Source organism: Electrophorus electricus, chromosome 9 (genome assembly GCF_013358815.1).
Source record: "Electrophorus electricus isolate fEleEle1 chromosome 9, fEleEle1.pri, whole genome shotgun sequence".
NCBI lineage: Eukaryota > Metazoa > Chordata > Actinopteri > Gymnotiformes > Gymnotidae > Electrophorus > Electrophorus electricus.
This window is the reverse complement of record NC_049543.1, coordinates 8,697,475-8,724,770: the sequence shown is the minus strand read 5'-3', so window position 1 is coordinate 8,724,770 and position 27,296 is coordinate 8,697,475. Positions and strand designations below refer to the sequence as shown.

The 27,296-nt window shown below is 40.9% G+C and overlaps 1 protein-coding gene across 1 annotated transcript in view; it reads right to left on the bottom strand.

Moving 5' to 3' along the window:
* adamts3 (ADAM metallopeptidase with thrombospondin type 1 motif, 3) overlaps positions 1-27,296 on the bottom strand; it is a 76,965-nt gene that overhangs the window by 29,784 nt on the left and 19,885 nt on the right. Inside the window, exons 5-15 of the mRNA XM_027028514.2 lie at positions 24,088-24,275; positions 19,929-20,012; positions 19,223-19,379; positions 16,743-16,848; positions 15,529-15,672; positions 10,964-11,096; positions 9,186-9,299; positions 8,837-8,982; positions 8,430-8,605; positions 6,880-7,013; positions 6,066-6,189 (exon numbers count right to left, since the gene is read on the bottom strand). Of these exons, the coding sequence (XP_026884315.2) occupies positions 6,066-6,189; positions 6,880-7,013; positions 8,430-8,605; positions 8,837-8,982; positions 9,186-9,299; positions 10,964-11,096; positions 15,529-15,672; positions 16,743-16,848; positions 19,223-19,379; positions 19,929-20,012; positions 24,088-24,275 (1,506 nt within the window). The remainder of the gene's footprint in view (positions 1-6,065; positions 6,190-6,879; positions 7,014-8,429; positions 8,606-8,836; positions 8,983-9,185; positions 9,300-10,963; positions 11,097-15,528; positions 15,673-16,742; positions 16,849-19,222; positions 19,380-19,928; positions 20,013-24,087; positions 24,276-27,296) is intronic.

Sequence of the window (27,296 nt, the reverse complement as noted above, 5' to 3'; positions counted from 1 at the left end):
TTCCGTAATGCAATCCTTTGCCATTGGCTTGCGAGGTCACTCTAAAGTTGCTGTGGGCAGTGTGGTCGTTAAGATGGAGTAATGATGTGATAAAGGATGATTGTAAGTACAATGTCTCATGACAGCAGCGGTTCTGACCGTCTCGACCAGTGACTGCTGTTTGGCCTTTTAACCGGTTAATGTGAACAGGTATCTACATGCCAAGAAATATATGTCTCGATAATCTTGGTAGGGGAGATGGGAGATCGGACCTTAATTGCAGAGGAGAAAGGAGAGGGAACGGGAGGTCTGAAATGGCAGCTGTGGAGATCATGTGAGCAAATACAGACCGATAAAAGGTCAATAGTGTGTGGTGTGTGCAAAATGAATTGTGCACACTGCAATATTGTGCTAACCTTTCTCAGCTGGGGCTTGGGGTCACAGATCAATTCTAAAGAATCAAATCTTTCAGACCTTTAACCTATTTGATTTTAACTTGGTGTCTGAAGGGGAGAAGGTACACAACTGTACAACTACATACAATTAACCCAGAGTAAATCTTACCAACCTCAGTGCTCAATGGTAAAGAAAGCATTACATTTGGAAAAAGAGTAAGATTAGGTAACACAGAATACTTGCAGATTGTGTTTTCCAACAAAGGGATTTCTTTTTGGCACCTCTTGCTTAACTGTTTTCCTGTTAAGAAAGTGAGTAATTGACATTAACACCATCTTAGAGAAAGTGATGACTTCATTCAAGCCAACTATACTATGTTCAATTCTACAATAACATATCATTAAGAATGCCTGTTATGACATGTTATTGACATAACGTTATCTACAAATAAGCAGTCGTGCTTTCTCATGACCTCTTATATCAAGTGAAACATGCCATGACATGCTGATTTGTGGTAATTAAGAGACAGACTTGGCATAATGAACAACATTACACTGCATGTGTCAAAGAAACTTTAGAGCAACTACATTCCAAAACTTCTACACTAACAAGACACTCTTTCACATGCTCAATGCCAAGGTAATTATACCATTATCGGTCACAAGTCTGAAACTCACATTAAGTCAGGAAATGTGCCAAGAAGGAAATAGCCCTCGATGATTGATGCATTCTGTTTTTAATCGAGCCACACCACAAATGCATCAGAGGCCACGGGGCAAAACACACATACACACACACAAAAAAATCAATTTCCATCGGCGCAACAGCACTGTCATCTTTGCAGGATTCATATTGAGCATATTTCCAATAGTGTGCATAGTGTGCATCATCATTATTTTGGGCTGTATGTCACAGAGCTCAGGGGTAATTAAGGAATAACAATAGGATGGCCATAGAGTTCAGAGGCTTGGAAACAAATAGCAAAGAGGCAATGGTTATGGGCATGTTTTCCAAACCAAAAAAGCCTTACTTATATGATATCTTCATAGGATATGGTATGAATATGATATCTATTGAAGTCAAAAAATTTATAAAAATAATAAAGCCTAAAATATTTTCTGGTTATTGTAATGGAGCTTTATTACACTAAAGCAGCTTTATCTTGGGATATATATGTCATCCCCCTCAGGACTTTTGAGCTTGAGGACACCTCCACAGTTTCTTTGTTATTGTTTGAGTTTTTCTTTTTAACCAATGTTTGCTTGGTTCTGAGCCCATGAGATTCAGTAAGTATTAGCAGTAAGTAAACAATTTAGCAGGATTTTGTTTCTCATTGTTTCTCACAGAAGGTCTGACAGGGATAAACATGAAAATGTATTAATTTATTATTATTAAATTATTATCAACCACAAAGATTTATATGTTTACATAAAGTACAGAGTATAAGATACTATAATAACAAAATTGTACAACTATAAAACTGTAAACTATATGGCAAGAAGACTCATACTGCAGGAAACTGCTATTGTCTCCTGTACCTCACATTTGGTGCCACTTCAAATTCATATTTTTTTCCACTGTAATCATACTCATGTTTAAAACTAAAACAAACAAAAGCACTTAAAATCAAGGTTGTTTGGTTTATATGCCATATACTCTGAACAATGAAATTATGATGCTATGTTGGTGGAGCTGTGTCATAATGATAACAGGTAGTCGTTGTGATGCAGTTCTGGTGAACCCTGCTGAATATAATTAACATAATAGTGACTCGGGGTTCTTGAAAAGCAGTATATCATCCTTGTGTATCATTATAAGTAAACTAAATGCAGTTGTATACCTGAGAAGGTACTCAGTTCTAAAAGTTTTTACCCTCTGGTGTCCAGAATTATTTGTCTAGTTTGTCTTGAGAGGGGAATGCATTTCAATGCCAAACCAGAGTCATCTTCTAACTAACAAATCACAGAAAATGGAGGTGGGATTAATTTATTAAGACAGCTGTATTGGCCTGTTGAAGCTGCCATATTCTTGGAAAGCTTTATGACATTGCAAAAAAGTTGGGGAAAAAATTTAAAAATTGAAAAGGTATTTGATGTGATTTGATGTCATAGCATGTGCTTTTTGCATTCAGTGCACTATATAGGTATTTTCAGAATATTTGACTTGGCAACACAAGAACTAAAAATTTGAGCTAAAAGGGAGATAGCAGAACCATATCTCCATATTGACAATTTATCAAGCATTGATATGGATACATGTACAATGGCATGACAGAAATTCATGAGGAAAAAAATCTTTATATATATATATATATATATATATATATATATATATATATATATATATATATATATATATATATATTCTTGATCAGTTCCATGATTAATACATGAAATTGAGTTTGTGCCTTGTTGACATGATTCCCTGTGATAGATACTGTCACAATCACCCCCTTCACAGCCATGTCTCCTTTTACATGGCACTGGAAGACATGTGATGCTACGTGACAGTTTCTGTTTTTTTTCCATGCTATGTCGCCATGTGCTTGTATTTTGGTGTCTGTCTGTGCATCATGCTCATGTTATTTGTTACCTCTCCCAGCCATTATGATTTTCATGCCTTTCCTGTATGTTCCTTCAGTGTTCATTCTGTTTTTTTCTGTGGCATTTTTATTCATTTTTTAAATAAAGGACTCGCTCCATAATTTCAACCTGCTTTCCTCGAATCATGGCAGATGCCAATGGGTGGCAAGGATATACAGTGCCCTTAAAAGTAATCAGATTTATCTGGATTGATAAATGACACACAGATTGTTCCAGACTATTTTAAATGCAAATCAATATGCTCTTAAGGTAAATTTTTGAATGTCATCAGAGCTTAAAAAAACCTGAACATGTGGCTTTCATAAGTATTCAACATGTTCAGACTAGTATTTATTAGAGTTATATTTTGCTGGAATAACATCTATGTTGGGGAATGTTACTGCCAGCTTTGGAAATGTTTTGGAGTGGTTTTTACACTTTCCTCCTGGAAGATTTGCTCCAGCGTTTTGAGTGTGGTTGCATGATGCTTGTAGACTGCAACTTTCAAATAGTCTATCAGACTCTCAATTTTACTGAGGCAACTAGAACATTCATCTTTTGGTTGTTCAACCATTTCTGTGTTGCTTTATCTTTCTTGCTAAAAGTTGCAGTCTCTCCAAATTTTTAGTTCTTTTAGCAGACTGAACAAGCTGTCTGCCTATATTCTGCATCATCCATCTCTCCAATTTAAAAAGATGTCCAGTCCCTGCTGAGGAAAAGCAACCAGTGTTTACCCACCTCACACACAGCATTCTGAATTTTGGTAAAAATCTTCCATTTCTGCTTCATCTTCACACAAAACATTAACACTGAAACCGGGTAAACTCCAGACTAGTTTTAATGTGGTTCATCTTTAGCATTTGCATCTTTTAGCCATCCAGACGAGATGCGGAGCTCTTGATATTGTTGAATGGTGCATCTTCACGTCATTCTCAGTCACTGAACTCTGTATATCCTTCTAGCTTTGACACTGAGTTTTGACAGCCTTATCTAGGTAGTGCCTGGGTGTTATGAGGTAACTTCCATTTGGATTCAACAACGCTTACTGGGATATTCACTTGGATATTATTTTGTAGCTTTTTCCTATCTTCTGCATGTCTATAACTTTAATTTCTTTAGAATGCTCGTTGGTCTTCATATCATGCAATATTTCCATATCACAGCCATGTACAATTGTACATAGTGAGATGAAATGTAGTTCCTCCTGGACCCATGCCTAACATGCATGACATAGACTGTGCTGTTAGTACATGAAAATATCAATGGCAGTAAAAAAAAAAAAGGGGGGGCGGGGGGGTTTGAGCTTTTAACATGGCATTTAACATGAAAGGACATTTCCATGTCTGTGAATTGAAATGAAGTAATGAAGTGTGTATAAAGTGCAGTATAGTGCCAGCATAAAGTGGCAGTGCATTAATGGCTGCAGGCCTGAGAATGAAATTTGAAAGTGACATTTAAAAGTGACACTTAAGCACTGTGTGAGTCATATCATTTGCACTGTGAACAGTAAGTCCCACAGAACATGTACATTGCTCGGGAGTCTGACCATCTGGGGTAGAAGCTGTTGGCCAGCCTGAAAGTCCTCAACTATAACCTACAAAACCTTCCGGATAGCAGGGGAGCAAATAGACTGTAGAAGGCATGGGAGGGATCATCCTCAGTGCTGGACCAGACAGTGATGCTGCTGGTTAAGGGGTCTTTTTTCCAGAATTTGTGCGCCTTTGTTATGACTCACAGGCAGAGGGTAATTGTAAGCCAACTGTGTCCTCGTTAGGGCAATATCTTTCATCTGTGTAAAACTGGAGCTTCCCCAGGGGGAAAACATGTTTCACCAGTCTTAACCACTAAATTCTGTAGCTCCTTCAAAACACCTTCTTGCTCCAACATTGAGTTTTGAGAGACGTCCTTGTCTAGGTAGTGTCCTGGGTGGTATGATGCAACCTCCACTTCCTCATCTATTTTAACAGATCCAGCAGTGCTCACTGAGATACCCCAACACTCATTTACATACTTTTACATGAATTAACTATTTATGAGTCAGTTATAAATAAATATGACAGAGCACAACTATCAAAGTGTCATTTGCAATCAAGACGAATCTTGTTACTTTTAAAAACTCGAATATTTAATAGCTGAATATTTTTCCAAAGCACTTTATATTTGAAAATCTTAAGAAACATTTATTATTGTTTACTGTTTTTGACAGAAAAATATTCTTTAAAGACCCTGTAAAACTTACTGCAGAGCTGGCATGTTTTTATGGATATTATGGATCATTTTTACCTGAGCTGACAGTTCAGCATTACTCAAATTGCCACAGTACTACAGCTCATTATTATAATAACATCTATTAAAATTATGTATATGCATACATATTTCTAAATGTAGATTACATTTAAAATTTTGGCAAAAGGTTAATGCCAAAAACAGCACAGCACAGGCATTGTGTTCATTTCCCTGAGAAACACAACTTTGGGCTTAAACATTAAACATTTCTTGGTAAGAAGAAAACAAGAAAGAGCTGTCCATTGATGGGCAGTATATTGTTGTTGTTGTTCTTTTTCTACTTTTTAATGCTTTTAATGCTTTCTAATGCTAAAAATTTAGCATGTCTATCATCTTATATCATCATGTTATGTAAATGACTATGGTTTTATTGATTCACCTGAAAGTTCATAGTTATTCAAACTCTATTTATTTAATCTTGTGATTTATTGAATATTCTCAAACTCATTAGACATTATTAACCATTTATTCTCAAACTTATTAAAGATGAATTAAAGATTATTAGATGATATCATTTATCATTAAAGATTAGTAATTTTGGCTCATCCTTAACTTGATGCAGGAGGTTTGAGGAATGATTTTTGGAAAACACCCACCATCACCAAAAGGCTCACACATCCCACTTGCCAAGTCCACTAAAATGTGCAAGACATTTTGTGTGATGTGCTTTTACCCCAAAACAAGGATGCAGTATTGGGACATTGCTTTAAAAAAATGATAGGACTGTTGTGCCAAACAGATGTGTTGAGAGATTCCAAGTCTAGTAAACAACTGCATTTGCCCATGGACTGTCCTGAAGAAAGAGAAGCGTTAGGGTCATACCTGCTTTCTTGGGGGTTCGGGTGAAGGTTCCTTTCACAGTTCTGCAGTGGGAGTTGTCACCCCCACACACACCACACTTGTCTTCAATCTTGTTGGAGTCAATTTCTCTGTCACAGCCCACTTTCTGGAAGAGAGATATTCCAGCTAAATGAGATGCCGGGCATAACACTTCTTCTGAAGCTAGTTTTGACTCGGATTCTTTGAATTGGTCCCTGTAGATGCTTATGTTATGACAGCATGGCCCTAGTTTAGCACTGTAAAAATCATTCCCATCTGACTCTGTTGGAAAGAAGACATGCACAGTCCTGGTTAAGTCCACATACGCACTAGAACACAGACAGACACAGACACACACAAACAGAGCCCTCTGCTGTGTTCTTTGCAGTGGACATTTTGGCATCTCAGGAAAACTTTTTCAAAGTTTGTGGTCAAACATTTGCTTTTCCTGAATACTTTGGAAAATCATGACAAGTGAGTGGACAGTTAGCTATTTCCCCAAAAAGAAACCTTTTTAATAATAAATTATCCCTGTCTGGTGAAACAAAAATTACCAATATGCTCCTTCCAACCATGGTGAAAGCAGCCCATTAGTCATACAACACTATCACTGCTGAACGGAACTCGGATATAGCGAACAGTACTCTGATGTATTGATATCAACAGTGAAGTCATCATTCTAGACAGTATCACATAGGCTTGCGTTTTCTCCCCTGACAAACTGCTATCTGGGTTTTTATTTATAGATTTTTTTGGAGTTGGGCAATGCTGCCGGCAGAGGTTTCACCATTGATGTGAAGAGCTTTGAGCGGCTTACCACACACTCCCCCCGCATGCATATGCTGTAGGGGTCCTTGTAAGAGCACCTCGTGCCATCATGCACCAGTTGCTTCATGTACGCCACGTCACCTGTCTCCTTCGACTGGCAGTACAGGTGACATCTTTTGTTGGCTGAAAGAAAGGAGGAGGTGTTTAGGTGAGGGCCAGTGGAGATCTCACTGGTTCTTATCTATATGTGTGCTATCTGCTACCATGTAGGAGGCAGATCTGTTGACATGGGAAGCTAACAGTGATGGTGCTCGGAGGCTAAAATAATTCTCTGATCTCTAAGCCATGGTATGTTTCACACATTTTCTCCCTGTTTATGGAGTCAATACCACCCAGTGGATCATATTAAGTACAGCATATACAGAAATCACAGGAGGTAAAGTAGTAAGAAGCCTTTTTGAAATGCTTCAAACAATGTGCTGTACTATCACCACAGATATAATCACATGGAAATGAGGTATAACCATGAGGTATAACCACATGAAAGCCCAGAAATCCAAGCACCAAAGATGTTGTCCTTGGTATTCCAAATTGCTGCAAATACTCTGAGCATGAACATTATTATATATGTATTCCAATAGGTGACGCAAACAAATAAAAGACACATGCCTGTATATAAATGACAGTATATAATATGGATACATGGAAAATTCTTTCTTCTACAGTTATATGAAGAGTCAAGGTCTTTTCACCATCAGACGAAAGCATTAAATCTTTCCTTTTTTCCTCCATGACTAGTGGTCAAAATCCTTTGAATAAGCGTAAATACCATTTGAATCAGAGGATCCATAAAGACCACCTGTATTAAGTTGCACCTCTGTTATAGAACTATGTCACCTGGGGTGAAGGTTTTTTTTTTGTTTTTTTTCCAAGCATGTCTTGAGGAGCAATCCATCAGATTATACGTGAGGCTCCATTTTAGGGGCATGGCAGCTTCTTAGATTCACTGGGAGTCATACATGGCTAAAAGCGAGGTGAAGGGCCGGGGGGGAGGGGAAGGTGGTGTGGGGAGAAGGGAGAGTATAGGGGTGAGAGATGGCCACTTGAGCATGCTCCTTGATGATCTGCAAAGCACACCCACGGCCTGGCCCCTGTTCATGTGTGATGGTTTTTGCACAGAGATATACATGAAAAGAAGGCCGATACAGAAAATTCCTTTTCCGTAAAATGGATGAATGAGTGCATATTTCTACTCTGGGCACAGATGGTCAGCTCTTTGAGTCCAAACCTGATGGCCAATAAATCAAAGCATATTGGAGGACCAATTTCAGAGGATTCATGTTAGGAAAAGCAGTTTTATTGTCAACAATGTCGGCATATTTTGTAGTTGCTGCAAAAACACAAATGCATTTTTTTTCTAATATAATCCTTGCTGCAAAAAATCTACTGTACTTAGGTGCAAATTAAGCCTAGAGTTGGGCCAAATTGCATTGTAAATAAGATCCCATCTTAACCAAGTTGTAATGAGTTCCAGAGGTTGAAGGGAATCTGTACTCTGTGTTCCCTGTGAATTTATCCCATACCCAATCTAACACTCACCATCTGGGTGCTCATATGGGAGCCAGTGGTGTTTTGTGTTCTGGTACTCAAAGTGGGAGTTGCGGAGCTGACACTGCTGAGCCCTGAAGTCCTCAAAGTGCTTGGGGCAGTCATCCGTGTTGCACAATTTGAATTCATAGTTAACTCCTTGGCAGTCCTGACCACCATTAGCTGGACTGAATTACAAATGTCAAAAGAAAAGTCAAGAAATGTCAAAAAACTCATTAGATTACTCTAATTATTAGACTATTGAATAATTGCTTAATTAGGTTTTGATGTATTACATGTCTGTTTAATAAAAAAGCAATAATAAGCATCTTCAGCAAAAACAATTATTCATGTTTATTTATTTATTTTTAATTTAATATAACTACTAACACACATGGATTGGAATGAAGCAAACCTACGCTGGGTTATTGCACTGACGCGTCCGAAAGTGCACGCCTGTCCCGCAGGTGCGTGAGCACATGCCGTACTTGGTCCATGCACCCCAGACGCCATCTTGTTTCACCTGGTTGCCATTCTTCCACATGCAGTGACCTTTGTAACACCACTGTAGGAAGAAGGGAGAGCAGCATGGCTGAGCCCGGGACAAATGTAAGGGGCCGGAAGGTGAGGGTGGCCGATGTAAGCATTCATGTCATGATGTTTTCTAATAGACGATATTGATATGATATCATGATATATCAAAAGATGAATAAAATAGGTGTGGCATGATTTGGGAATTTGTCCTCTTTGGGAACTTGTTGTCTTTACCTTCCCAGGTGCACACTCCGTGCCGTCCAGTGGGGGGCCCTTCTTGGTCTTGCAGAAGTAAGGGTTGTCCGGGTGACTGCACCACAGCTGCTTGCAAGGATCAAAGGTGCGGAACTGAGGGGAGAGAAAATAAGGCAACGGTGCTAATGGATTTTGTTTTGTGAGCCAGAGAGAGAGAGAGAAAGAAAGAGAGAGAGAGAGAGAGAGAGAGAGAGAGAGAGAGAGAGAGAGAGCGCCATAAAGCTTATATTTCTATTCACTCCTACAAGAGTTTGGTCCCTTGAGTCCCTTTTTCTTTCTAAGAGACCAGCTGTTGGTTCAACACTGATTTTTAATTGATTCAGCTGTCAAGCTTGGATGGTGCGTCTCAGCACTGATGAGCCCACCCTGAGGCACAGATTTTTTTCTGCCATAGTTCAGCTCATTACCACAGACGAACTGTGAAGATGATAAGACTACAGCCCTGGCGCCTTTTTTTCAGACAGGCTGACTGTATAGAGATACGCTTTGAGATGCATGAAGACACGGGGCCCGTTGAATGAATGTGGCTGCTCCGTATTTTGTTCTTTACAAAAGGCCACGCAATGTAAAAGGAGGGGAGGGGGAGAGGTTAATTAAAATTAACAAGAGGCACAAGCTCAGGAGAAATAAAGGAGATGAAACACACAGTTAGTCACCGGTGAAGTACTTCTTGTATTCAAACACCTGGCTGTATGGAGCCAAAGCTCCATATTATTAAACAGAAATCTAACACTCATGCAGGCGCACTCAAGAAGGAGTTTAAACAATTCTGCTATTCTTACTGAAATCCTCATTTTCTACATAAAGTGTCCATACCATGGCCAAAGGATGCCAATACTGCACTATAAGGGCTTAGAGTCTGGCATTAAGGAAGTCCGTCAATATCCTGGGCCAAATCACAAGCTCAATGAATCATGTAGCAATAGACAGAAAAATCAAAAACTTATAAACCAACTTCTAGTTCTTTAGTGGGAAGCGGGGGACAGGGGTCACAGTGGGGCTTCAGCAAACAGGGTGATGCAGCTTGTTTAAGTGGGTGAGGATGGCAGATAGAATTCGCAGCATGTTTATCTTGGATACTTGTGTGTCTGGCTTTGGTGACGGAATGCAAAGCATCTTGCCATCTGTTGCCAGGCCCAATAGCAGATGTGAAAGTGGGGAGGTGAGCAGGTGTCTAAATTACAGGCGTGATGATATAAGGCATGCTGCTTAGAAGTCAAACATGTTGCAAGGCATGCTGCTTAGAAGTCAAACATAATCTTACATCACAAAATTTATATTTAATCAAATTGAGATATAATTTATAGAAACTTTTTGTTTTTAAATAAGACAGTGACAATTTAAATAAAACTTTCAGTACTTTCCACTGGACAAATATTTTAAAAACTATAAAAACCTTTTTTTTTTTTATGCATGGTTAAAATACCATGAGGATTCTGTGTCCATGAGGATCACAGTCCTGGTGTGGTTACAGCAGTTTTAAATCCAGATTCTCATATGAATTTAGTTCACTCTTGTACAAGACCAAGAAATACAACAAAGTCAAAGAGAGGTCATTCAGATAATACAATAAACCACTAAAAGTTGAATATTAACTAGATACTTCTCCATCTTGAATACTTTCTATGTGTAACCGCAACTAGCTTTCATTTCTCATATTCAAATACAACTTATTTAAGAATAGCTGTGGTTTTGATGCATAAATGTTGATTTTGCAAATATACAAACAGATAAAAAGTGGCTGTGACTGCACTTACTGAGGTGCAGATTTTGTATCCCACTCCAAAATCAAAGCGGCACTGCTCATCCATAGAGTAATTGATCCCTGGAAGTTCTGGCAGCTGAGGCCAGTCGTGCTTGAAGGGATCATCGAGGAGGCAGTCATATGAACTGCAAGGAACAAACAAGACAACCTTTACTACAATTGCAAGGAAGACTCCATCCTAGACTGCATGCTTTATTGTAGGATCAGCACTCACTGTCAGTTACACAGTGTCGTGTAAGACGCAACCATGAAGAAGGTCATAATGATACACAGGCTGAAAACACTATCCCAAACTGTGTTTTGCTTTCATGTATGTCAGTGAAGTTCTCATGGTTTTACAAAGAATGAACTTGCAATCTACAAAAACAGCTAAAAACATTGAAAGATCTAAAGAAATTGTTCTTACAGGTTTGTGCAACTGACACCCCCCCCCAAGTGATTTTATCAGAGTTGACTGAGGACATATTAAAAAGGAAAATAATTATACACTATTGTAAACCAGTATCTACACAACGGGGGCTTAACTAAGATATAAAGAGCCATGCTTCGAACTGCTGACAGCTATTGCTGGGCCTAATCCTTGATCTGAGGCAGGGACCCTTCAGATCAGATGCCATGTTTTGTTCTAAGCTTTATGTATAAAAGACTGCATTATTGGGGGTTGCAGAGGACTCGAGGCACTTATAAAAACCCTGAAGATCAAATGGATGGATAATTTCCATTACTGGAGCACAGCTAATGTACTGCATTTACAGCAAGGGTCATAAGGTGCAAGTTGAAAGAACAAGAAAGTGTCTGTTATATTATTAAAAGCAGTATGGATCAAAATACTTTTGTGTAATACATTAATGATACTTAGAAAGAGAGAGAGAATTCCATCTTGCTTATTTACTTTTCTACTACTACCATTTTTATTTCTTATCATTTAAAAAAAATTGTCATCTCTAAATCCATGGGCAAAAGCTGACAAACCCATAACAACATAATAACCTCCATTATATATTTAAAAACTGTACTGATTTATTAATAATAGGTCATCAAAATAGACAATAAAATGATGTATCAAGTATTTGGAAAACACAGCCCAGTTAAGATATAATGTGGGTCTCTAAAATCCAGACATGTTTAGACATCTCACATATGATGAACCAATGCTATTAAGCTTGGTAATGTGGTTGTGCTGTGTAAGAAAGCCTATATCTTGCAATCTACAATGGATTCCGAACAAGGTTTTAATAAACCTCGCAAATTGCTTTCATCTTTTTCCCAGGCGTAGGCCTATTTAGCTTGTTTAGGCACATTACATAGTATTAAAGTCAGTAATGATGACAAACATGTAACCTAAGACTTTAATTAAAGGATCAATCATAATTATACCACATGGTCAGATGGAATGATTTCTTTGGTGTGCAAAAAAAAACAAACAAAAAAAACAAAAAAACATTCACTGGACACTGACGTAATGACTCTTATGAGAGCCCAGTGACTGGGAAATTCAGCAATTAATGGATATTTGTGAACATATAACTGCATTACACCAATGCACATGTTTTGCAATACCTAAAAAAAGAACTCTGGGATTGCATGGATAATTGGCATCCCATCATCATTTTTCCAAAGAGGAATTAACCTCTGGTGTTCAGCAAAGTATTCAATTATTCAAAAATCTGTCTGCTACAAGAAAAAATTCTCCTAGGACTATCTAGTGAATCAGTGGAGGCCTGGGAAGAGAAATGAAAGCAATTTGCAATTCACTGTGCAATGTAAAATACACCATGGATTAGAATATTGGCTGTCATGCACAAATGACTGGTTAAAGTGGAACTGGATTATGTTATTACAATCATCAAGACACTAAAATCCACTAGTACTTTTCCAGATTTAGCAAACCTCAATACTATTTAAGTTGAGTCTCTGTTAAGTCTATTAAGTCTCTGTTGATTGTTTTAAAGAGCAGTTAAAAATACACATTTTTAAACGATCCTTCAAGTAAATCCATTGCACTGGGACTGTATGCACGTTCTATCTACTGTTTTACTATTTGCTAATGTATTGTGGTTTCATTGTATATTTTGTCCTACTTGTGGTTTTACTATCTATTCTGTAATTTGTAAAGTTCTTTGTGACTCTTGTCCGGGATAAGTGCTATATGAATAAACATCACTTACTTGCTTACTAGTCCAATCAAATTAAAACAACTGTTTTTAAAAGCAGTGGAAACTTCTATTAAATATAAGAAGTCCTTCCTAGTACTTTGGAACTTCTAAATACTTTTGAAGCAGACTTGTATAGGACATTCAAGGCACATTTAATGCATTTGCTGTGAGAGTTGTAACATGAGATGTAATATAACTACTAAAAATTCGAAGAACAATGCACAGGCTTTGTGATATATACTAGCCAGTTGATATGCTGCTTCCTTGTTTTGATCCTAGTTCCACTGGACTTAAAGCCTGCTGCTGTTACCCCAAATCTAGCCTTGACATCACTGAGCTACATAACTATATACTTATTCTAATCTTCTTTTTGTAGATAAAGCTATGGCAAAAGTTATCCCAACTGCAGATCCACCTTGTTTCAAACAATGTTCATGAGGCTTTCTATCTGCCCATTTCACAATATTGAGACAGCACGCCTCTGAGTTGTTAGCAAATGATATTTTACTCACTGCAGACTCTGGTTCTCTTAACTTTCTTATTTTTCTTAATCTTAGCTTGGCTTTTGATACAGACTGCCATAAAATCCTTCTTTTCTGACGTTTTTCTTTTGGTATTACTGGCACAGCTCTCCTGGCTTCCCTTGTATCTCACTGACAGGCAATATTTCATTTCTCTCAAGAAACACCAATCCCTCATTGCTCCTCTTAATCAAGGTTTCCCTCAGGGATGCATTAGACGCCCTCTTCTCTCTATAATTTACATGCTTCCCCTAGGTTTTAATATCTACAGTGGCCTGGAGTGTCAAATCACAATGGCATTTACAAAACAAGCAAAAGAACAAGAACAGGAATGTATTAAGCGAGAACACAAACACATTAAGGCAGAAGACACATACATTAAGCCAAACATAACAACAAAATTGAAGTGTTTAAAAAGAATTGCAGACTTTGTGAAAACAATCAAAAGCTTACAGCTCTGTAACATTAGGCAACATCCCATTAACATTAAGCCACAGCACAAAAGCATCAACCAAAATGAGAAATGTTTTCATAAATGCTGCACTTGAGGTTATGCACAACCCAAGTGTTCTTGGCGAAAACCTGTACACCGATGCATACCTCTATCCCATGCTATGAAATAGGCAGGAGGCCCGGTCCAAGCTTTTATAGCCTCCTGTTTTGACGGTCTACTGTAATTCCCTTTTCACTGGCCTTTTTACCTTTTGCTACATGTGCCAGCAGACATTAAAGATTTCAAAAGAATCTCAAAACAATCTTCGAGACAAAACTCAAAACAATATCTGAGACAATGATTATAAATGCAAAAATGAAACATAGCAATTAATAAAATTAAATATTAATAGCATTACTATTAATACATTGTATATTAATTTGGGTCTTACTAGTCTGGGTTATGCACTTTAGTCCTCATGATCATGTGGTACAATTGTGTGAAACGACATAAAGCACAATGTATATACCCATTTTTAAGCTGTAATGTCTGATGTAAAAAAAACAAAAAAACATAAGCATCCCATGATGCTGCCATGGCGTCCAATCTGGCGTGTTGCTTTCCAGTATGTCCCTGCTAACCATACAGTCTTCAGAGGTTCGGAAATAACCTCATCTGGCTGTGTCACTACATGTTGTTGCCTCAGCAAAGGTGAAAGTAAAAGGTGAAAATGTCTTATTAAGTTCATTACAGTCAAAATGTTCTGCTGAACCTGAGGGGCCAGCAAATAAAGCAGAGCTCCAGACACAACAGGGACATTGTTTACTAGCCACTGATTACCTTTGTGGAAAGAAGCAGTGATTTGCATGCGAGTTCAATAAATAGGATTTAGTAAAGGATTATAGAGGACGTGCCTACCCTATTGCTAGGCTCAGAATTCTAATGATGGTATCAACAAATATATTTGCCTATCATCATGTTTGCACATGATATCCGCAAGCGCTCATCAACCCGATTTGACATCTTATCTTGTCCCAATAGCCTAACTTGGTGAACCCATCACTACTGAAGAGTAAAGCTAAATATTTTGATTAATTAGATATGGTTAATTAGCTGTCTTTTTATCAGCAGCACATTGGGAACCTCTTACAGAAGACAACTAAATCAGGTTTAATCATTCAGAATCTATAACCTTAAGTAAGCTTCCATTTTTCAACATTGCGTAAGCATATGTCCAATTAGCAAGCTTTTCTGGGTGTGCTTCGTCGAATCTGGACGACACACTCATCCTGGTGTGCATAATTGGAATTTTTACTTATTTTTATTCAGTTAAATTTAAATACACTTAAATGTCCATGGCTGCTTGCCTCCCAATTCAGGACCTCCTGGCTTGCAAGACAAGAAAGCGGCAAGAGAGAGAAGGCGAGGCAGACAGCTGTTGACTCACTGGATGTATCTCTTCATTTCTTGCCCACTGCACATGGACCAGTGATAGCGGTGGAAAGCTGCCTGCACCAGAGGGGCCATGACGCTCCCCATGGCGGTCTCGTCGCCACAACGGTTGCCCTGCCCATCATGCTCCATGCCCAGCCTGGAGAGGAGAGAGGGAGAATGTGAAGTCGCACCCTGGGGATTCCCGCTCGAAAGCTTCACTCTGCCAACAGCTGGTAGAAGGGTTTGTTGGAATTAGCACACATGTGAATTACACCAGTCTGCCAAATGAATAATAAATGATAAATAAAAATAGAGCTACTACAACATTCAGAGAATAGAAGAAAGAATAAGAATTTGCAGTAGGTCTGCTTACGATACAGATACTGAACAATGATGGGCCCGACTTTTTCTTATTTCTGAAATGATGACGCAGAAGCCTAAAAGGATATCGAATGGATGCTTACTTGTCCCTCTGTGTAACTGGAGAGCCTGGTGTTTTTTCCTGGTGAGTAATAAATAAATGTGTTTTTCCTTTTAACTCTAAGCCAGTACCACCCCAAAGCAGGTAACATAAGTAGATGACTGGTGAACTGATTAGTATAATGACAGATTAATGGGGCTCTTATCATTCTGCTTTGTCTGGTATGCAGTAAAAGCAACGAAAAAGAAAGAAAGCGTGAAAGAAAGAAAACTGCTGTCCCTGAGCTCAAATGAAATAAACTGAAACATATGACAGAACAGGTTAATTAGGTTGGTATAATGGGGCACAGCACTGCTATTGACAGTAGGTAAGGAATGCAGGTGTAAACGCTGGAGCAAGCATCAGATGGTTCAGGATCACGTCTGTGGTATGACTGGGAGCTTGTGCCGAAGCACTTTTGTGTATAATGTTCTAGTACATTTATTGAGTCACTTGGAACAGAATCTGAATTTCTCGTGACTAACTGTCTCACAAGAGAATACATGACCTTTCTCACTCGTGGCACTATGGAGCAAGGCTATCCCTCAGTTGGAGAAAATAAATCACACAAATTAAACATAACCAGATAAGAGACCTTGCCAAAACAATGCCAGTGCCTTTTAACACCTGATCCACTCTTCTCTGAATGTGTAAGACAAGCCAGAACCAGATAAGGGTTAAGCAAGTTCCCCCCACCAGCACCACTGCAAGCGCTTTTGCAGGAATCTCTCCCACCAAGGCGCCCAGACACCTCGGCGGAAACCTACACGTGTCCAGTTTCGTGGGCCACTACAAAGGCGGAGGAGAAGCCATCTTCGTGGTTGAGGGTGCAACTGCGGACCGGGTGACACATCCCTGTGACTGGGGCGTATCCTGGAGCCGGAGAGAAGAGAGGAAAGGGAGAATAAAACAGGTTCATGCATTAGGTAGTAACAGCGAACCTGGGGCCATGACTTACACGTTCATGGCACCAGCTGGCACAGCTTAGCAGATATTGGCTCAGACTTGAGACGATGGTGCTATATAAAGACTGAACAACAATAAGAGGCCAGAAAAAATAAGCATGTTTTTGATCCTTTTTTTTTGTTTTGGAGGGGGGATTGTTACATTCTGTAATCAAACATCGGAGAATAAGGAATTATGTGGAAAGTACAAGTCACAGTGCCCTCTCCTGTCCCACTTTCCCACGTGGAGCTGTCCGTCACGCGGTCCTTTGTTTGTTTTTGGTTCCTTTTCCATGTGCTCTTTGTTTGGTCTTCCCTGGCTCCACCCCTCATTCATGTTCATCCACGCTCTGAGTCATTCCACCTGTTTCTTGTTTGTTTATGCATATATACGCTCCACTGTTTGACTTTTTGGCTTTAGTGGTTTTCCTTGAATGGTTTGCAGTGTTTTTCATGGTTTGCTTTCATTTGCTTGCCTTTGTTTTCTGTTCAATCCATTGTTCCGAGCTTGTGCCTGCATCTTGCCACTCTTTGCTCACGCACTATCACGCTTCATTACTATACTAAAGTATCTTTTTAGGGTATTTATACTCCAGTATAACTGAAGATGAATGGTCAGTATTGTATACCATCCTATGGAGTTATTCGTTTAAAACTGAATTTATTTAATTAATACTGATGTTTTCACTAATCCTATTTGTAATAATAAAAGCTTGGATCTGCAGAATTGATTCCTCATGCTTCACACACAAAAAAAAAAACCCCAAAGGTGAGCAAACATTTCCTACTTGAAAAGTCAAGGAATGGAGTTCCTTCTGACTCTGGTTTGCTGGATATGTACGGTAGGGGCACGTGCAGCTCTGAACCGCTTTCTGCTTAAACCAGCAGATGAAAGCTACAGTATATGACCATGTGCATGACTCAAACTCCCTAGCATTAAGCCTCTGTGTAAACAAAATAATGCCTATATTTTCGGCTGACCTGGTTTCAAATGAAGGTGGCAGCCTTGCTTCCCTGCTAATTTGTCAGAGGGGCATTCTCCAGGGCCTGTAGAATACCTCTAAGGTGTCTCAAGGGACGGACTACAGTTCTGAGGTTTCAACTGTCAACAATTCTGTTATCTGAATAACTATCCGTTCTTTTTTATTAAAAAAGGGCCTTATGAAAGTCCTCTTGTTGGGCGGTTTGGCATTTACAAAATCTCAGACCTGTTTGTGGAAAGTAATGAGATATGTTCAACAGTGGCGTTATGAGCATTGGTTAAATTGGCTTGTCACTGCTGAGATGCAGAGATAAATATCAGAAGCTTCGCCCCTCTTTGACTCGGTGATGAGTGCATTATGAGTCATGTCACAATGTAAACGTTTCGTGCTTGTCAGTATACATGCTGAATGTACCAAAAATGAAGAAAAAAAAAAATGAAACAAGGTTTGGCCCAGTAATAGAGTGAGGCTAACTTAAAGTGCTATAGTGGTGCATATTGGTACTCTGTTCCAAATACTGAACTCCGACAGGACATTTCAGAGAGATTTACTGCGATAAGCATGATTTCATCTTACATGTTTAGAAACTAAGTTTAACTGACTTAAATGTCAGTTTGCAGAGCGTGTCTGAGAATGGGTGATATGACGACAGAGGCTCGAGGACAGCGGAAGAGGTGTCAGCATCTCCCGCTGAAATCAAAGCTGTTCCTAAAATGACTTCTGCAGGACTATTCTACAAAATCAAAGAGTGTGAAGAGTGCACATTCTGAGGAGCCCTGCTGAGAGGCAGCTCTGGCATTAGCCAGACGCCCCCCCCTCCCCGCCACCACCAGCCTTCACATCTTATTCAAGTCAGCCTGCTAAAGATGCCTTGCTATTCAAGTGAAGTCTGAGTCATTCACCACATTGCACAGCTTGTCAGGGACCGAGCGGGGGAGGGGGAGGCCTGCACAGCAAAGAGTTTTTATGAGGATAATCAATGGGGGTTGGAGGGGTTATGGGTACAACTCAGGCCACGAGGACGGGGCTTGGGGGTGTTATCAGTGTGACTTAGGGCAGGAAGAGGGGGGTTGGGGGGGTTATGGGTATGACTCAGGCCAGGGGAGGGGGGGTTGGGGGTGTTATCAGTGTGACTTAGGGCAGGAAGAGGGGAGGTCAGGGGTGTTATCAGTATGTAATCAGGCCACTGGGGGGGGTTATTGGTACGACTGAGGCCAGAAGAAGGAGGGGTTGGGGGAGTCATCGGTACAAGTCAGGGCAAGAGGAAGAGAGGTTGGGGGGGGGGGTTATCGATATGACTCAGAAGAGGAGAGACCTTACCCTGCATGCCAGTGGGGCCAAAGCCCTGGCGGGTGAGGAAGATCGCATGGTCATGGTGCTCCGAGTGCTCCGGGTCTTCTTTCTGTTGTACGAAGGCCCAGCGGCACACGTTCTCTAGGCTCCGCGATGGGTTGCCACGCTCGATAAGGCTAATGGACTGTGGGCAAAGGAGAGAAGAAAAAGGGAACATGCCAAACCATCAGGTTTCTGTTTACTCTGTGTCACTCAAAGCACAGCACCGGCGAATGCTTTCTGACCCATTATTCTTTTTTGCAGTACTACCAGTATTTATCTGTTAAGAAGTTTTTTTTATCTTTTTTTAAAGTTTTTTTTAAAAAAAAATATTTTTCTGACAAGAGTCCTAGGTCCTGCAGCTCTAAATTGGATTTCTGGTTCATTCTTTTTTAAAAATAGCTTTTGTGCCTCAGCTGGTTGAGTTCCTGTGAGAAGAGTTCAAATAAAACTTAAGGAACGAGAGAAGATACATTGTCAAAGTGTCTGCTTAAACACAGTGCGGAATCATAGTGTTTGTTCAAATAGGTTTGGTCCCCAATATTGACTTAGACAATACTTGTCCCCAAAAGTAAAGCAAATGTTTCAGATATTTAAAGAACGCTTTAATCAATAACAAACATAAAAATGTCCAACAAACATAAAGAAGTGTGTGTGAGAATTAACACAGACGGTTCTGTTTGGTGCTTCATACCTTTGCATAGCCGAGCATGATCATCCGCACCAGGACTACATTGATGTGCGCGCCTAGTGACTCATCATGGTATATCTCATTCACCTGCAACATGTTACAAAATGAAATATAGGGACGCAGCCAAAAAAGCACATCTTGAATAGCCTGCCATAAGGATGGCTGAAACATGGAAGTCTGTGAAGACTGACTTCAGATGCGAACAAAATGCTTCAAATGAATGATGTTCAGCAAGTCATCTCTTTTCCTCTGAAAACAGCCTTTGAGAGACATTTTGCAGGTGACATCTACCCCCGACACCACAACACAGCCTGCATCACTAGATCTCCATCTGGCCAAACACAGCTACCTGGATGCTCTTCAAATTTTGGGGGTACTCTCTGTTTTAAAACCCCTAATCAGCTCATGAAGCACTGGGAACAGAGCAGATCAACTGAATAATCAGATGAGGTAGAACTCAAAAATGTGTAAAAACATTTACCCCAGGTAACTGTACCTGGGACAGCATGCATGAAATCAAATCATAGCACAATAAATATATCTCTGACTATAGATGTACATGAGCACAATAATCATATCTCTGACTGTAGATGTCGAGTGGGCAGGAGAAACAAACACAAGGAAGATGAAGAAAAACAAAGGAATCACATTAAAGATTCTACTGCTGCGATTCATGTCGGGCTTCGTGTGGGGCTTTGTATGATTAGATTATTGACCTGCTTGACGTACAGTGCTACATTTGACATCTATTGATCCAAGTTAAAGTTCAAGTGAAGAGATACGCCATACACCAAGGAAAGATAAGCACTGTTAGATGCTTTTGTGTTTTTGTGGTTATACAATCAATCCATTTGAGGATGGGGCAGAGAAATCAACAAGTCCAAATGACCCAGGGGTCAAATAAGTAAGAATTGGACATTTGGCAGTAATTGTGATAATCTGAATCATCTTGTTAATTGCTGCAGTAATAACACATCTGCATGTCTTTATGTATGATTATGTATGCCTTTATGTATGATTATGTATGCCTTTATATATGATTATATCTGTCTTTATGTATGATTATGTATGCCTTTATGTATGATTATATATGCCTTTTCACTACTCCCAATTAGCAAAGTCAACGGTAAAAAGACTCTATGGGCTACTCACAAGAAATGTGTTCAAAGGCAAAGTTCACCTGAAAACAAACTAATGGTTCTACGAATAAACAAAAAATATTAAGTATGAAATAAATGAATATTAATACAGAATATTGACAGAGTACTGATTTTAAAGTGCTGTTTCAGTGTCAAGGATGTGACCTTTCAGAAAAAAGACTGGAAGCACTCCTCTCCGCCTCAGTCTGCTTTAAGCCAGTCCTCACCTCTAGCGTCATGTCATTCCCTCCGTATCTATTCTCCCCTTGAAGATGCCTGAAAACAGAGCTGCCAGCTGGGTGTCCTGGGCTGTGTACCACAGGTGAGAATGCAAGTGCATGCGTGCAAGTGGAGCAAATCGGCTGCACGCTGAGGCGCACCCCATGGGCCGAGCCGCCATCCAGCCAGTGAAAAGACCCCAGTGTTGAGGCGGTAATACAGGGGCCTCTTTAAAGACCCCTCTGTTTGTCCTTCCTCACCTAGCTAAGAGGCTGCTGTGTGGCTCCGGGTGGGGCATGGGGAGGCGGGGGTTGTGCTTCCGAGGCCACGGCTATCCATCAGAAAGTTGCATGCGATGCCTCTGCTACGTCATTGGTTTCTGCTTCCCACAGACTGAACTAGAAGTCTACTAAAGTATTCAGTGTCTGTATATAGCTCAAAATCTACAGAGGATTAAACCTGGAATTAACCGACTAATAACTTAATTGTGTTTTAGTAAGATAAAAAGAAATTGGGGATTATTTGAAAGGATACCTGCATATCTACACAACTCCATACATTATTCTTCATCTGGAACGAGCATAATGCTCTGTGTCTCAGGTCTTGTGAAATGTGGGTTTACTGTTAAAACCCAGGAGTAATTATGTGCTTGTGTCTACAGAAAAGAGGCTGAGTGGCCTGTGTAGGCTCTGAGCCTGTACCTACACTGTCCGCTGAGCCTAAACTGCCTTTAGCGCCGATAATCTCAAATGGCGCTGCGTTCATCCTTGCAGGTGTCCAGGACCAGTGCCATATGGCCTTTCTCCTAACCCAGAAATGGATCATTTCATGTACTGATCTTCAAAATGCACAGTTAACTCACTGTGTGTGACACAGATCCCGAAGTCAGCGTCTGCGAAATATAGCCAGCAGGTTGGTACCACCATATGAGACGGCATGTGGGTTAAGTCTGTGATGCATGTTTTGAACGTCTGTATTTTCGTCAACCAGAAACCCGAGGACTAAATATTGCGAATGCATCAAGCTTTGGACAAGGCCAGTGCTTCCGGCATTGTAGATAACAAAACACCATTTCCTTTTGGCTACCAGACTTGCAGGATAAGTAAAATGGGCAATCAATATTAACTTTAGTCACCATCCAGCAATGGTTTTCATTCGTTATTGCATCCATGCATATTTAAATACAGATATGAAGTGCCTATGCATTCAGCTATGCTGTGCACATTCGTCTTGAACTGAACTAAATGTCTGTATCCAAAATCCTTTTGGTGGAAGTACTTTCAAATGCATGCCTAATCTAAAGTCAACATCTAAGGTGGAATAAAAAACATCGAAGATGGGGAGAGGTTGGAAGCATTGGTGTGCTCCAGTCACGGCTCTAGTGATTGACAAACGTACATGGGCGAATGACTGCATTATTCACTGGCATATGAACACAGATTGCGCACTGAACACTGAATACGCATCAGCTCTGCAGAGGATGGCCAGTCTCATCAGATGTCCACACGAGTCACTGCACCCACCACACCCTGCTCCCCCTGCTCCACCCGCTCCAACCACCACATTCCTGCACATAATATCACACAGCATCTTGGTTTGATGCATGAAAAAAAATCTGTTTCTGTCGGGTACTAGGCCGAGGGGGCAGGGGGCTTATTGTGGTAAGCTTGGCATCATGGAATCAGAACGAGGGCTTTGGGGTGTGTCACATGCAGCACCCAACACGGATCAAATTACTCAGTCTTATTTGAGAACGACTTTGTTTCTTCGTTGTCTCAATGTTTTTCCGAAGCTCAGTGATAAAACCTTAATATCATAACATGTATTCTTATTAGCACTGAAAGTGGAATAGGATAGGTGTGTGTTTGTGTGTGTGTGTGTGTGTGTGTGTGTGTGTGTGTGTGTGTGTGTGTGTGTGAGATGGAGAGACTGAGCTGGCTTTCTCATGGCCAACACATGGCCAAATTTCTCCTCAAGAGAAACAACAATATGATATTAGGTGGGTAGGCTGCCTTTCATTAGTGGATGACCCGTTAAAAACTGCAGTGGAACTTCAGCACCTGTGGAAGTACACTTGAACAGAGACCGGCAGGGAATCTAATGGGGTAACGTGGCTTCAGACAAGCCAACTCGAGCCAATTAAATTACCTCCCCCACTGACTCCTCTTACTGAGCCTTTTTTTCCATAATTCAGCATGAATATAAAGGTTTATCTGAACAGCAAGGTAGCAAATCAATACCAGCACAAATTAAACACCAATCTAAAGTTTAGATTTTAGAGATTCTGCTACTTTAGCAAGAGTTTTATATTTCAAGTCACATACTTTTCTCAGATCTCATCAGTTACTACTCTCATGTCAAAATACAACTTTTAAATACAGAGCATAAAGGTACTGCGGACAGCTCCATCTAGAGACTGCACCTATCTGTTGTTTGTGCAGCAGGGGGGCACGGGTGCGGTTCTCAGGGCAGGACCGAGTTTCCTACGGATGTGCCTCGACCCTCTGCTGACAGGATCTACACTGTGGATGCTGCAGTCCTCGCACATCAGCGATCTATGAACTAGGATGATGCCATGACAGAGCGAGGAAGAAGATAAAGACGATTATTTCCCACCTTCTGCACACAGGTATTCCGAGGTGTGCGCTGCCACACCTTAAGATTCTGCTTGGAATTAACAGCTAGATGAATAGGACGGAGTTAATTCTGGAGCCAAGCTATTCCAATCTGCGCATGGTGTGTGTGTGTGTGTACTTGTTTAGGATATTAACCTGCAAGCCATTCAGGGTTGTCGGAGTACTCACAATGTTCATGAGGGTAAGGAGGTAGTTCTGTACGTGCTCCTTTCTGTGGAAGCGTACGACGGAATCGTCAACGCCAAGAAGCACCTCGATGTTATAATCATCCTCTCCTGCATGCCTCCGTGTCCGTACTGTGTGGTTGACCTGTTTGGCGATGTTGTCCAGCACCCCGGGCACACGGCCTTCAAACTCTGCAGGACAAACAGACAGATTTTGAGCTTTTTGCCTTCTGACTCAAAAACCCAGAGTCATGATGTCTGAACTACATTTTCACAAGTTCACTGCTCCTGGCAGGCCAGCGGATGGCACCGTTCTTTGTGACCGCGGATTCTAAGGTAAATCTTCGGCGCAGCCTGCGCCGCAGGGTTGGCTCTGGCCTATGCTCCAGCGTTCCATCATGACACACACACTCTTGCTCTGCCCAGGTCTCAGAAGGGCACGCATCATTTCTGTGGTTCCACTTCAAAAAGCACAGGGTTTCCCCTCATACTTTAACACAACGTGTGTGCACGCATGCAAGCATGTGTGTCTGTGTGTATGTGTTCACGCGCAAAAGCTAAGACAACATGAACGCGCTGACATCGGCCAGCCACCCTTCTCTGCTTCTAAATACGACCGCCAGTGGCAACTGGAACTGGATGACGGGTGGCCAGTGGAAATCTACTGTGCCCGTGCTGAAAGCCTCCCAGGGAGTTGGGTTTCAGCACGGCATGAAGGCGCTGTGCTCTGAGACACAAGTGCTAATGCCTTGCAGGTCCTCCGCACAAAATGCAGCCGTTCATGAAAAACCCGTCGTCATTAAAAATGTAAAGTCTGTGCTCTAAGTTGTGCTGTGTGTTTGTTTGTTCACCACCAACCAGTTAATCTTCTATTTTTTGCATCACTTGGGGCCATTAATCTAAGCAAATTCCTCCTCCCCGCTACATTACACAGATTGTATTTTGGAGACAGGGGACTTTGCTGACATATAGACATATAGACATATAGAAAACCCTGCCAGCAGACTGTCAAATCACCACAATCAAAAGCAAAAGACTTTGCTGATGTTAAACAGATAACGTCCGTGGGGGTAGCTTGATTTTCAAGCCTTACATCTCATTGCAGGGTGACTTTAATTTTGCTCCCATCGGCAATCCGCTTTGGCCTCACAAAGGCACCATTATGCTTGGTTTGCGTCACGCTCCCGGCGATCCCCTGCTGAGGTGAGAAAGCTCGGCCACTCCTTATGCAAACTTCCCGTTTTCACCCACGTTAATTCATGCAATGTCCAAAGAGGCCACATAAATGTGGCCGCCCAGACAGCAGGGGCCATCTTCCGTGACATGATGCTTATTATTTGATTAAAAGTAAAACAAAAGCACATGCTATAAAAGATGAGGCCAGTTATTTATGGTGGGGCGACTGGCAAATATGGCCTAGTGTGTAGAACTGCAGGGAGGGCGGGGATCGGAGGGGATGCGTGACTGGTTTTAATTTTGCTCACCCTGTTTTATTTACCTTTGGAAAAGGGGGTCGATTGGTCTCCCACACATAAAAACCCACATTAACAGCCCACTCTTTGAAGGCTGGAAGGTGGGTCTTTTTTGCTGCTTACTAGAGTCAATGATAAAGATGGAACAGCACGCTAATAAGTAAGAGCACCGCGGTGGGGGCTAAATGTTGCTGTGGGAGACGGTTTCCGTGGAGTCCCCTCCACGTGGCGCTGAAGAATAAAGGGAGAAGTAGCGCTCCGAAGTGTTAAGAGCTGCTGGAGCACTTTACAAGGGTGCACTCACATGCTTATAAACATAAGGAGCTGAGCTAGCAAGCTGTAACCTTGACAGGCTGGAGGTTACAAAAAGCAAAGCAGGGGTTACTCGCTGGTTATAGGAAGCACTCCTTATGAACACACACTTATTCAAGGTATTATTAAACGTGGACCTTTTGGCTTGGCTTTCTACAATTTTGTTTGTTTGTTTGTGTTTGAAAACTTTGGTCCACTTTTGACCTGCAGAAGACCTTTCAACTTAAGAGATTCAACTGCAGAAGCTAATAAATGTCTCCGGTATTTCAGCATTCAGCAATCTGCTTCAAGTTCTGAAGAGTTTCTGCATCAGGTCAATCTGCGTTGCTCTGAAGAAGCCATGTTCACATAACACCCCATATATTCTTTAGTCATCCCTCAATATGTTTGTGATTGGTGTTTTAAAATCCAATTACACAGCACTAACCTTTGCTGCAAAATAAGTACACTATAAACTCTGCCCTTTAGCCGCAGCCCACAGACTGACCCAGTGGGGCCATATTCGTGGAGGCTGAGACTGTTCAGCCACTCTTTATGCATAATTCAGAAAGCTTTTTGAAGCATTCTAACTGTAATCGCCAAGCAGAGGGCTGTCATTTCTCAAAAACAACTGCAGATTTGCATGTGGATCCACAGTGTCAACTTGCCTTGAAAGAAAAGTGATGTCACCAGCACTATTTCTGTGTGAATGCAATATATAGCACCTCTATTTATTTATATACCAATTATATTAGCCCACGACAGCACTTGCAAATAATACTGTGACATCTGTGTGAAGTGTGTGCCGGTAATATGTGAGAGGTAAATATTTATTTGTGATGTGCCTATATAGACTGTATCTCTAATTATAAGTTATCATTATACTCCATTATTGTGAGACTACATTATTGTGAGACATAAGATCACATGATAAGATCAAGGCAACTTGTTCCATGGAATGACTCTGTTCATATGTGAAGTGGTAAAGGAAGGGGCATAAATAAATCATGCTTTCTAAAGCAGTACACGGGCAGACTAGGACCTCTGTTAGCCTTGCTCTCTGGCTGTTCCTCGAGAGCTGCCATAACACTCACTTCCCTCTTCAAACGTCAATCATGCTGTCAGTGGCATGACCGCTAAATCCCAACAAGCCGCAGAGAGCAGGTGCAACCCTGAGAAGGAAAAGGCAGCCTGTTGCCCCCCCCCGCGAAACTCTCTCCAAACCCCTATCCCCACCACTCACTCCACTCTCTTTGTTTATGCAAAGGAGAATGCAGACCCCCCCCCCCCCCGGCACCTGGCCCACCTCGTCAAATACGAAAGTGTTAAAAGTAATGCAGAAAGCGTAAGCTGGCCCTCAGCAAACAGATTTTGCTCGCCGAGGTATTGACAGACTCGTATCTCCTATCTTGACTGCAACACGGATACGAGAGGAAGAATGTGCAGCTTG